The sequence below is a fragment of the Delphinapterus leucas genome, chromosome 5 (genome assembly GCF_059928025.1).
Source record: "Delphinapterus leucas isolate spDelLeu-1000000601 "Yukka" chromosome 5, BTC_Dleu_Yukka2, whole genome shotgun sequence".
NCBI lineage: Eukaryota > Metazoa > Chordata > Mammalia > Artiodactyla > Monodontidae > Delphinapterus > Delphinapterus leucas.
Genome location: NC_143133.1, coordinates 2352248 through 2364873, shown reverse-complemented (window position 1 = coordinate 2364873; position 12626 = coordinate 2352248). Strand labels below are relative to the sequence as shown.

At 63.6% G+C, this 12626-nt stretch overlaps 1 protein-coding gene across 13 annotated transcripts in view; it reads right to left on the bottom strand.

Annotated features, from left to right (window-relative positions):
- Positions 1–7446: 7446 nt before the first annotated feature.
- Positions 7447–12626, bottom strand: part of HTT (huntingtin) — a 136763-nt gene continuing 131583 nt past the window's right edge. For 8 of the 13 annotated variants that reach the window (XM_089911416.1, XM_089911415.1, XM_089911413.1 and 5 more), the window contains 7 exons: positions 12117–12307; positions 11733–11847; positions 11380–11593; positions 10982–11087; positions 9254–9416; positions 8939–9099; positions 7447–8179 (listed from right to left, as the gene is read on the bottom strand). In XM_089911416.1, coding sequence (XP_089767542.1) covers positions 7966–8179; positions 8939–9099; positions 9254–9416; positions 10982–11087; positions 11380–11593; positions 11733–11847; positions 12117–12307 — 1164 coding nt within the window. In that variant the 3' untranslated portion in view covers positions 7447–7965. Of the gene's footprint in view, positions 8180–8938; positions 9100–9253; positions 9417–10981; positions 11088–11379; positions 11594–11732; positions 11848–12053; positions 12308–12626 lie in introns of those variants that run through there. The other 5 variants (XR_016393181.1, XR_002642197.3, XM_022554922.3 and 2 more) reach the window with 5 other exon arrangements.

The window sequence follows — 12626 nt, the reverse complement described above, 5'->3', positions numbered from 1 at the left end:
CATTTATTTTCTGCCTTCCAGCTTTGTGACGCTTGCTAAGGCGACTGGGCACTGTTCTAAGTGCAGTATGTCTGGTACGTCTGTGTCTTCTACTTTGATCCTCACGGCACTCTTGCAAGGGAGGCTGGCACTGCTGTTATTCCCATTTTCCAGTTGAACAGCCTGACGGACAAAGGTGAGGTCACACTGTGGTCAAGGAGCCAAGCTGGGCTCTGAACCCAGGCAGGCTGGCTCGGGACTGGGTTTGATTTGTGTTGTGCAGTGGCCGCCAGGCTCCCCGTGAAGGACACCATCACGCCTCCTCTGCCCATGGTCCTGGGTAAACGCCCCTGCTGCTTCCTGGCTCTCATGGGAGGCCCCCCAACGCTGACCTTGGACAAAGCGACCACTGGCACTGGCTGGGGTCCCCGGCCACCCACCCTCAGCCGGCCTCTGCCAGTGTCTGACTGAGGCTCAGAGGACAGGGACACAGACCTCCAGCACCAGCCAGGTGGTGCAGTGTAGGATGAAGGAGAGCTCTGCAGAAGGACCGGCCAAGAGAGGCAGCAAGGCCGCCCGGCCCAGAGCACATGCAGGACGGGAAGTGAGAGGTGGTGGGGCTGTAACGGGGAGGGCAGGACAGCAGGGCCTGAGAGCCAGGCTGGGGATGGGCCGCCACCTCGGCAGGGCCTAGGGACTGAGTGCCCACCGGGACTGGCCAGGGGACCAAGCCTTAGCCGGGCAGAAGACCAGAGCAGTGGAGCCTGCGGGGGCTTCAGAGAGAAGGGTCACCTAAGGCATCGGGACTGAACATTTTGAAGATAAAACTCAAGCAGGTGGCTTGCCAGCAAGAGCCCTCACACCTGCTGGACGGGCTGCAATGGCCACGTCGTGCCCCCGCCCCACCCCCAGGCCCACGGGCCAGCGTGCCCATCCGTGAGCCTGCCTGGCATCCTCGGGGTTCTGGGGTGGCCTGAACTCGGGGGGAAGGGCTCACAAAGTCCAGGCCGAAAACCTCCACCTTCAACAGAGGACCCTCCTCGGGCCTGACTATGACAGGAGCTTCTTGGTCTGAGCCGTCCCAGGACAGGGAAGCTGAGCCTGGGATGCAAGGCGTCCCCGAGTCTCCGCCCAGGTGCCCCCACCCCCGCACCCACGTGCCCAGAGCTCGCCCTCTGACACCCTGCGAGGCGGGCTGAAGCCCTAGGTGGAAGGAGGGGAGGTGCTCAGGATGGGGTGGGCTGGCTGGGGCTCCCTCCCTCCCCCGCAGTCAGAACTTGGGGTGCAGAGTGGGAGGGCAGCAGGGGTCCCTGGGTCAGGGCCCAGGCCTGCCATCAGCTCCTGGCGGAGGCCCCTCCCTCTCTAGGGACACAGGGACACCACACAGCACCGCCCAGGAAGGCTGACAACTGCTGCACTCCTCCGGCCTGGGTACCTGGCACAGAGCACTCAGTAGTGCTTGCCAAGTGAACCAGTGACCGCAAGTCCCACCTCCTCCAGGAAACCTCCCCCCCGCCCCGCCCTAGACGAAGGATTCAACCTACCAAGTGGCCCTAGCGCTGGCTCTCTGTCCCCCAGAGCGTGTGCCAACCCTGACCATCCTCCAGGTGGACCTTTCTTCAACCACGACTCCAAGAACAGAGCAGGGCTGCCTCAGTGCATCCCAGCACCAGGGGCAGGGGGACCAAGGGAGAGGCAGGCAAAGCCGGCTCAGGGTCTCAGACCCAGTTCCACCAATTCGGGTTGTGACTCGGCTGTCCCCGCCCCCCAGCCCCCGTCTTCACCTACAGTGGGGCTCAGAGCACAGGAGTCGTCCTCTCTGGACAAGTATCCACCGCCAGACATGCGGCTGGAGGCTGCACCTCCAAGGCCCTGGGACCCCTTCCCACTGCCCCCTCCCTCCCCCGACCCAAACCCTCCTTGGAGCTTTGGGAGAGGGCAGAGGCGCATGTGCTGGCCTGGCTGGGGCTGGTGAATCGTCATCAGGAAAAGCTGCTGCCCCAGGGCACCCGGCCTGGTCAACCCCAGGACAGCGGGTCCCAATGCCTCCGCAGGGCAGCTGTGGCCCAGAGGCATCGCTGCCCGTGCTCAGGGTCCTGGCAGCCAGGCGGCTCGGAGGAGGCATCTACACCCCCTGCTAGGCCTCCAGCCAAACGTCCAGGAGAGTCAGGGTAAAAGGCTGGGCTCCAACCGTCTCTTCTCAGGTTTCAGGGGCACCGGAAGCCCTGGAGAGGGGGGCCCGGGGAACGCTCCCGGAAGCAGAGCCCTCACTTTCGGCGTCCAAGGACGAGGAGGGGCCAGGCAGGTGGGGAAGGCAGGCCCAGCTCCCAGCGGCCCCACGGGTGGGCCCACGTGCCCTCGGCTGGGCAGGGCTGTGAACCTCGGCACAGGCCTCCGCCTCCCCCCGCAGAGGCTCAGGGCAGGAAGGGGCATCTCTCAGGGGCCTCCAGCACCTCCTGGGAGCAGGCAGCGGTGAGCTGAGCCCGTCTCCGAAGGCAGGGGTTTGGCCGAGGAAGACCCCCCAGCTGGGCAGAGGGAGGGAAGCACAGGGAGTGTGGGAGATGGGTCCAGGCCCGGGCGCAGGCAGGGCAGAGCTGAAGGAGGGCAGGTCGGGAGGATGGACTCCCTGGTGCCAGGGGACGACGACCGTGCCGGCACCACCATCCTCTCCCCGCGTGCACGGGAGCCCAGACCGTAACTTTCAGTCCTCCGCCTCAGCACGCAGAACCCAACCCCGACCCAACGGCTCCACCGGGCCAGCCAGCCTCCGAGCACACCCTGGGCCGGGTGAGTGGAGGCCTGGCCAGTGGAGGCCTGGCCAGTGGTCCGTCCCATCCACAGCACGGGGTGAAGGCCTGGGAGTGTCAGGCCCCTAGAGAACGTGGCCGTGACGGGCCCTGGGTTTCCTGCTTGGAAGGCCAGTGGCAATGAGCCGTCCAGATGGAGAAGCCAGGCCGTTGAGGCCCCCAAGCTCGTGGAAACTGCAGGACACCCTCATGGTTTCCCAAGAGCCCTGGTGACCCCACAAAGCAGGCCCACCCTGTGCCCACAGGCCCCGGGCCCTGGCAGAATGCCCCGTCCGGCGGTGCCTGGGCCCATGGCCAGGCTACCCTGAGGGGTGAGGCTGGGCCGGGCACCCCCAGACCCAAAAGGGCTCTCAGGTGTCAGGTCAGGAAGCAAGGGCTTCCTCTGAAGACAAGAGGGGTCTTGCCCTTTACTGAGGGCACCTGTGCACGGTGGCTGGAGGGTGAGTGGGGGACATGCCGTCGCTTCTTTCCAGGGGATCTGGGGGCATTTCCTTTCTGGAAACAGCAGGTGGACCAGGTGTGCCAGCCAGGGTCTGGCTGCCTCGCCTGGACCAGGGAGGGGCGGGTAGAGCTTAGGCAGCTCTGAAGGGTGAGCTGAAGGGGCCCTGGAGGTGTGTCGCAGAGGAGACACACCTGTGGAGGCGACATTATCTTCCCAAACGCGTAGAGCAACTCAGGTGGAAACGAACCCGTGCGGCCCGTCCACAAGGCCCAGCAGCTAAACGCTCTCCAAGCAGCTTCCTGCCGACACTGCCCGCACCTGCGGCGCCTGCGCACATCCCGACATCCTGTCTGCAGGCGTGTGCGGTCACACGGCCGTGACCACAGGCAGGGGCCAGTCCACCCGTGCTCGGCCGTCTCTCGGGGCACCCACCACGGTCGGGCTCGGGGCCGCCCACTTCCCAGAACTGGGGGGACTTCAGCAGACACTGTGAAGCGCCTGCCCGGGGCAGCCCGCGGCCCAGGGTCTCTGTGTTTGCAGGTTGGTGGGCAATCACCAGCGCCCCGAGATGACTGTGATGCTCACTACCGGGGTTCCCGGGGGCTGGGAAGGACGGTGCCCACTCAGCTGAGTGGAGAAGACTTCCAGGAGGAGCTAGCATTTCAGGCGGGAAGAACTCACCGACTCAAATAGACAGGGCGGCATCGCCTCACGCTGTCGCCCAGGAGCACGGGGGCCAATGGCCAATGAGGCGGAAGGGGCAGCTAGACCGTGAGGGGCTCAAAAGTCAGGTCGCGGCCCCCAAGTGAGCCCCCCAGAACCTGTGCCAGCCCTGACCGCCCCTCCAGGGTAGGGCTCCAGGCGAAACCCCACGGCCCCTGGGAGATTCCACCAGAACCGCTGCAGCCTTCGCGGCCGCGTGTGCGGGCAGGAGGCCCGCTGTGAGGCGGCCCGCGGGTCGCCTCCTCAGCCCCTCACAGCCAGCCACCCGGACCGGCGGCCCCCGACCGAGGCACTGGGCTCGTGCTGGTGCGGCATCGATTCCTGCCTCCCCGCCGCGGGGTCTAGGCTCTCCACAAGCAAAGCAGGCCTCACCCAGCAAGTTATCGCTTAGTTCTTTTCTTTTAATTCATAAGTACAATGTTTGTAGCAGTTTAAAAAATTAAAATGTACATCTCACGTCAGACCTCCCTTTCCGAGTCACGTCTGGGCCAGGCTCCGGGACGCACCCATCGCAGCCCTGCTGGTGCCTAGCGTGGCAGGGACGGCGGGGACAGTGGCGGTGGCGCAGCATGAGCTCAAACCCCTGCCAATGGCCACTCCGCCACGGCTCGAGGCAGCGAGTACGGGCAGGTGGCCCCACTGAGCTCAGAGCCCAACCACCTTCGGCAGGTCCACGACGGCCACAATCCTCCAGGGCCAGAGGTCACCCTGCCGTGACTGTCTGGGGCCAGATGCTCCCACATGCGCTCGAGGGAAGTGGGTTTCTTCAGCTGCTTTAGAAAGTGCCAGGCACAGGGAAAGTGCCCCTGAACCCTCCAGGCCCCTTCCGGCTGTCACCGCCACCTGAGCGGCCCCTCCCTGATGAGCGCATGCCCAGGCCCGTGGTCCCCTCCTCGCGGGGGCAGCCCGAGCTCCCCAGCGAGCCTTGGTGGCCTTCGGGGTGGTTTTCGCATCCCCACCTGTTGCTCCAGCGGGCAGAACGGCCCTGAGTCTCATCCTGGCCGGGAGCTACACTTTCGGCCACGGCGCAGAGGGACAAAAGCCAAAGCGAGGCCACGTGCCAGGAAGAGACGTTATCAAGATGGAACCGAGTCCACACCTGGAAACCACAGACAAGTGGCCCACGCCACGCGGCCCCGGAGGAGTTTCCCTGCGGCACGGCCGCATGCAGCTCTGTGAACCCGCGCCGACAGCAGGGGCTCCCCTCGGCTCCACGGATGAGCCGCCCACGCCCCAGGGCTGGGCAGTGATGCACGGCCACGAAGGGGGCCCTCTGGGGTTCAGGGCCTCCTCTGATGCCACGCTGTGGGTGTCTGGAGGCGCCTCAGCGTCTTCTTTCCTCCTGAGAGGATACAGGGCTGCAGGAGTGGGAGAGCCCGCGGTAAAGGGCACTAGGAGGCTGGAGAGCCCCTGCCTGGCTCAGGGGCTGCCCCGGGAGGCACGGTTCCGAGAAGGCGCGCAAGCGCATTGCCCACCAGCCCTACCCTGGTTTCACTCAGATCTTTCCTGTGTCACCAGCAGGAAAACAAAAACACCCCCCCAAAAAACCAGAAAACAAACCTGACGATCACATCAACGATACTTTGAACAAAATGTGGATTGGCAGTAGGACTGGTGCTCACCGTAGACTTTCAGGAACTTGGTAAAGTCAGTCCCTTCTGCAGAGAGCTGACAAGGTGGACTATTTTCTCAGTGGGATTTTAATGACCCCATGCAGCCGACTCCACAGGGCAGGTCTAAGGAAGGTCGGCTTCTACAGAGAACTGATGGCCACTCTTAGAGGCCTCGCCTGTCTGTGTCTTGATGAATATAGATACATACAAACACATTACACACGTACTCATCCACGGGTAAAGTGATCTCACTCATAAACTCATATGCACTTCGGGGGCACACCGGCAAGTCTTTGGGTTGGCACCTAGGGCCAGAGCTGGGCTCAAGCCCCCTCGTTAAGCACTGGCTGTTACAGGTCACGTGGTAACAAGGAGGACCCACCAAACTCAGCTGAGCCCGGTGCTACGACTCCTAAGGGGAATGGTTCCCAGTTTTACATTCACAGTGCTATTTCTAACAAGCGTAAACATCTAAGCAGGGACAACGTCAGCCTGCGATGCGTCTATCTCGGAGCTGCTGAAATAACGTGGGAGTCCAAAGTGAAAAGGGAGAGAGAGCGGTGACTTTTCTCAATTCTTGTTCAGAGTCAGGAGATCCTCCCCAAGGTCCTACTTGGACCTCTGACCCGTTTCTACTGTTCACGCCCTGGCCGGGCGAGGCCTCTGCCGGGCGCTGGTGGGGCAGGCAGGAAAAGCCAAGTGCTGCTCTGAGGAGGGGCTCCCACAGCCTCCCCTGGCCGCACACTCTGACCCCAGCCGGCCTCAAACCACGGCAGCTCTGGGGGTGGAAGCGGCCTGGGTCTGCGCCCGCAGCTGTGTGCGCCACGGTGAGATGTCGCACAGACGCGAGGGTAGCTAACCGTGCACCGAAGGACTCCTCCCCTTGGCAGACTCTGGAAGTCAGCTTCACAGTCATCTCCACCTGCCAGTGAAACACCCCAAACCTGACTGCACTTGAGCTCATGACCAAACTGGCCAGCATGACGGTGACCAAATGACTGGCTGCCTCTGGGGACCTGAAGAGCCCCGCCGTGAGCGCTCCACCAGCCCCTGGCCACGGGCGCTCGACTGTCCACGCCTCGTGTGCATTTGATGATGTGGCTACTTTGGGCCCAGGAACAGCTGGTCCAGGGGCCGGGGCCCGGGGTAGAAGTGGCGGCCCTGGCTGGCCTCATTCCTGCCCCACGACTGGTCCAGTGGGCACAGATCCGCACCCGCCTGTGCTGAAAGGAGGCCCCACGGATGGACTGAAAGGGAGCCGAGGACGTGCTCGGGCCTTTCTCAAACAGTTTCCAGGACTCCAAGCTTTGCTCTTGACCAAGAGGGGCGCAGACAACTAACGCTGTTACACCCTCGGGGCTGCCAGACCAGGCGAGCCTCTGGGCCCCACTGTGCAGGAGGGACACGGGGGACTCGGATCCCAACACCCGTTGGCCAGCCCCTGGGTAGAGCGCAGCCCCAGTCAGGACAGGAGCGGGGGGACGACAGTGTTGGTCAGGACGGAGGCTGCTCACGGCCAGGCGGGCCGGCCTGGTCGGCTAAGTGCCCAGGAGCCGCCCGTCACCAGTGGGAGAGCCTTGAAAGCCATCTGTGCCCCAGAGCTGACTGCCCACAACCAGGACAGCCACGGGGGAACCTTCCCAACTCGTAAGGGGGCAAGGGGAACTCCCGGTCAGACATCTGCACGCCAACACCTCCCTAAACTCTAACTAAACGTGAATGCACAAAAAAGGGCGGCGTGTCGGGGGACTAGGGCTTGGGGGAGAGGAACGCCAGAGTAAGTCTCGTGGAGGGAGAGGGAGGGGCTCCTGTCAACCTCCTCGGAGGCCGTGACACGCAGCACAGACTCGGCAATGCACAGACTGTACACGGGCATAGAAAGTTACCTTAAAATTAATCTCTTTACTGATATAATTAAACTTTAAATCCTGAGAAGAAAACAGAGACAGGGAAGAACGGCGCGGGCCATCGTGCTCCCAGCCACCCCGCCCCGCCCAGGCCCGATGCCAGCGCGGCACGCAGGCCTGCAGGAGCCAGCGAGACCCCAGGACCCCGCGCCTCGCTGGGGAGATGCAGGGGGTGCTCTGGGAGGCCCGTGGCGTCACCTCCCGCCTGCGGGACAGCAGAGGGGCTAACGGCCGACCTGCGAGAGCCGAGGCAGGAGCAGCTGGGACCCGGTGACAGCGAACAGGCCGCACGTGAGGAAGTACACACCGGGCGACTGGCATTTAATGCTAGCTCTAGCACGGGGGGTCAGCAACGGCTGCTCTTGCCCCTGCAAGGACTCAGTCTCAACCCCAAAGATTCCTGCATACGTTCCCTGCACGCGGTGAGGCCGAGCCGCGTGGTGCAGGCGGGGCCCCGAGTCCTGGCGCCACCTCGCCTCCACCTGCGTGGGCGCTCAGCACGTGGTGACCTTGTGGACGTTCCGCAAACAAGCCAGCAGGCGGTGATACGGGTTTCCTGGAGCCGCGACCACCTCGAACACAGACTGGAAGGCCCTGCGGTCAAGCTCCTCCTCTATCTGGTGTCTGTAGAAGTCCGCGGCCACCAGGCAGAAGAGGTGCACGTCCACGTGCTCCAGCTTGCCCATCCTGCTCACGACGTGGGGAAGGCTGGCAGGGTGGTTAAGGGCGCAAGGCTGCACGTGTGGGGGGACCTGCCTCCCGTCCTCCCCGGGAACCCCTGCCCCGACACAGGCCTGCCAACGGCCCGGGAGCACCGAGTGCCAAGCCAAGCCGCGGACGGGGTGGAGGCGGCAGCTGCCTCCCACCTTGGCTCCGGGAAGCCAGAGCCCCCCGCGGAGGGCACTCCTCTGGGCAGCACCTCCCTGGCCCGGCACCCGTGCGCCGAGGGCAGAGCCGTGCCGCCCTCCAGGGCCGCTGACAGCGCCAGGACGGCTGTCTGCTCCGAGGCTCTGCGGTCTGTCTTAGGGGGCGGCTGACAGGAGGGGAACGTCCCTTTAGCAGCCAGCATCTTGGGGGTGGGAACTGGATCTTCACTTAAGCTTTTACCCAAGAGAGTGATACAAGGCACGTGACAAAGAATAAAGAGAAGCAGCACGAGGGACATACCCAGCTGCACGGACCAGAGTGGGCGGGAGGAGCTCTTTGCCCCCCCCCCCCGCCCCCTGCACTCCTCAGAGAAACGCCCCGGCCCCGCCCCTCCCGCTCAGCGTGGGGAACACACGGTTTTCTGTTTCCTTGTCCACGGCTTACTCTCTTGGGGCTTAAGGTAAACAACACCTTGACACCTGGGCTTTCTGCAGAGCTTAGGTTTCCAAAACCTTAACGCAAACGTCAACCTGGATGTTGACGGAAGTGCTGCCCCTGAGTGCTACGTCCCGCGGGGCCCCAGGACCCAGGGAAGGATACATCGCCGAAACCCACGGGCTGGTGGAAGCGCTGACAAAGAAGCAGGAGAGGCTCCACATGGCCATGGCAACCGGAGTCCTCTGCGTGAAGTTGGAGAGGGACAGCATGACCCAGTCCCGGACCATGGACGACTGCCCTGTGCTATGCAGAGTCTGGAACACCTGCAAGGGCAGAGAGCCCCGGGGGGCCACCCCGTCAACACCGGCTTCGGGGGAAGAGTGGTGGCTGGCTTCAAGGGGAGGAACTGGCAAGTCCCCGGGGCCGACACGTTCAGAGGGTAGTAGGCACCGGGGCTCCTCTGCACTGGGCCCTCACCTGGTACACTACGGTGGCCATGAACTGCGGGTACGGTTGCTGGTTGGACAGAAACTCTCCAATGACCTTGTTCATGACGTCCTGGGGCGGGAAGAAGTCATCTAGAAACTGGGGGAGGATCCGCGCCACCACTCTGGCTTCACAGGGAAACCCCTTCCTGATCCTGCAGGGAGGAGACACGGATCAGAGCCTTGCCCTGCCCAGGGCTCCCCACCCACGCGGGGGCCCCCAAGCCAAAAAGGGGTCCTGGAGTAACAAGCAGAAATGGTGTGGGGCAGTGGCATTATGGGGGAATTAAGTCAGTCGTAACAGAACCGCGTCCTCGTTCGGGCCTGTCCTCACCAGTGTCCACACGCTCCTGGAACCTGTCAGCGTCTCGCCAGGCCCCCTTCTCTCCCTCCTGTCCCTGGTGCCCTCCTGCCACCTCCCCTCAACACACCCTCAGCGGGCATCTTGGGCAGCGTCCTTCCAGGTGCCAGCTGGGCAGGCGGCCAGCAGGCTACTCACGCTACCATACCGTTAGCACACACCGTTGGCCCTCCGTATCCGCGGGTTCCGCACCCGCATTTCAATCCGCGGTTGGCTGGATGGAGGCAGAGCCCGAGGACACAGAGGCGGAGTGTTCTCCACTATTTTATACCAGGGACTTGAGCATCAGCAGAGTTTGGAATCTGTGGGGGTCCCGGAACCAATCCCCGTGGATACCGAGAGACGACCGTACAGAAAAGCTATGTGTGACTGAAAAGCACCAGAAGGGACCCAGAAACTGGCCCAGGCGTGCCTGACCCACCTGCCTGCAGACGCCAGCCGCTGCCCAGCATGGGCGACACTCACAACTGAAAGTCAGCTTTGTCAAGCCAGTGTCCCCCGCGTGTCTGGAGGGTGGTCAGGCTGAACGCCGGCACTGCACTGGCTGAAGTGTTTATCCCACCAGCAGGCATGGGAACGCAAGCCCCACGTGGGCAGGGGCCTGCGTGGGCGGCTCTGCCCACCGTGGAGGGGCCCGAAGAATGTGAGGGAAGAATGACTGTAAACGCTTTCAACGCTCAATGTGAAAACAGCCCACGCGCTCAGCTTCCCACAACCCCTCACCTGGCCAGAGCAGATGGAGAAAGTCCTGCTAAGTGTGCTCTTGTGAAACCCCAAATGGCCTCCTGCTGACTGAGCTGACCAGACCTGTCAGGCTGAGTGGTGCGGAGTCGGCTGCCCCAAGGCCACAGACACAGCACGTCGCCTGGACCAGGAGGCCTGGGGCAAAGCCGGACGAGGCCCCCTCACCCATTCTGCAGGACCGCAAACTGAGCCAGTCCTGGACACAAGGGCACACACGTCGGGGGCAGGCTCTCAAAGACGTCTGTCATTTAAGTCTGTACCACGGTCTACCGAAGCCTCCTGAGCCACTGCTAACGTGGCTCCAAGACTCCTCTCACAAGGCAGCAGGTCTGACGGCCAGTCCCGTTACCGACCAGGGCTGCATGCCCAGTCTCATTACAGGCCCTCCCGACACCACCACACGGCTGGCACTGCCCCTCGCCTTCAGCAGACATGCCGGCACTGGGGACAGGGCGCTGGGGTCCTAGGACTGGCGGCTGGAGCAGAGCCCGAGGGCAGCGCGAGCACGCTCAGGGCACAGGCAGGCTGAGAGCAGAGCGGGTGTGTAGGAAGCAGCAGCTCTCGGCTAAAGCTCCAGGGCAGGGCAGGGCAGGGCAGGGCAGGCTCCATTCTTACCTGTCAAAAAGAACAGACACACGCTCCATGGCCACGATCACTGACTCGCTGTCAGGGGCGGCAGGGCTGGGGTCTGAGGTTCTGCCTGGACTGATTTTCTCTTTTCCTGAAACAAAGCCGGTCAGTTCTTTTCATTTGTAAAACTGGACAGGCTCTGTAAACAGGGCCTGGAACTCACGCAGGAGTTTACTAAACACCTAGAGATGATCTGAGACCAGGTGGCGGGAGCCCCCAGCACCCCAGGGCCCAGGGGTCTGTCTGCAGACCCGCTCCCAGGCGGGGTTCCGACACCCGCACAGCTCTGCAACCTTGAGAGCTGGAGGGGCCTGTGGTCTGCGTCCTGTGCGTCCAGAGCTCAGCGGCACTGACCCGCCAGGCACAGGTGGCCCCCTGCTCACCTGTGTACATACAGGTGAGCATCAGGCCCAGGGCCGCCATGGCGCGGTGCGGGCTGTGCACGTTCACTCTGTCCACGCTCAGCTTGACCAGGGACTCCGTATCCAGCCGGGAGAGCTGCTCGGAGAGCAGGAGGCGCTCCAGGCCCCTCAGGACACAGTGGTAAACGATGGATGGGGTGGACTCCTCGCTTCCAGACAGCATCACCCCACACATCTAGACAGGAAGGAAGACCTCCCAGTCAAAGAGCCACATCTGGCCTCCTGTCGCTCATGCACCTTCCCCCAAATGAAAACAACCGAGGGCCCCACTGCACAGGTCCAAGAGCACGGAGCCCACGCCCGTTCCCGCTCACCTGTATTATGGCTGCGGAGAACTCCGGCCCGACGTCCAGCGGGTAGTTCTCGATCAGGTAGAAGGCCGTAGCACACATCACCAGCACGTGCTGCTGGCTGTGGATGCTCACGCAGCTGAGGACGAGACAAGGGCCAAGCTCAGCCACGCATGGCGGCTACTCCCACCTGATGGCACGTGGTATCCTCCTGTCTCAGTGACCGCAGCCACTGTCCCTGTGAGAAGGGTGCCCGCCTGGGTTCCTGCTGACCCCTGCCCATGATACGGCCGGGGTCTGACATACGCTTTGAAATGTGCAACGTCACTTCTCTCAGCCCCCCACCTCTGGTCAGACAGAAGCCCTGGAGGGAGACAGCAGCAGGAGGTCCTGGCCGCCGCCACTCACTGGGCCGCGCCTTTGAGGCTGGACAGGAGATAGTCGCTGATGACCGGGATGAGCTGCTTTGCGGTGTCGTCTAGGAGGTCGCACTCCAGCACGTAGAGGACGCCATGCAGGGCTCCGATCCTGCTGGGCAGATGGCCGCTCCTGAGCGTGCTCTCCAGCAGCCGGCTGACCGGCTCTGCCACGGCCTTGTCCTAGGGCGCAGCACACGCGGAGGCTAGCCTCACAGTGCCGTGGGGCGCCGAGAGAGGCTGGCCTCACGCTGCGCTCGGGCCGGTGTGCAGAACAGAGCCCTCTGCGAGGCCTGCGTGCAGGGCTGGCGTCCGGGAGCTGGGGTGTCGGGATGGGGGGCTCCCTGGGCCTCCCCTGCTGTGTCTGTGCTGACACCCTTCCCCCCTCCCCGGGGCTGGAGTTCGGTGTGTGCCCGGCAGAGGGGCCTGCGGAGCCTGCGGGCCCGCAATGAGAGCCCCGGTTCTGCGTCTCTGACGAGCTTCCCTGGGGACAGCGTGTCGC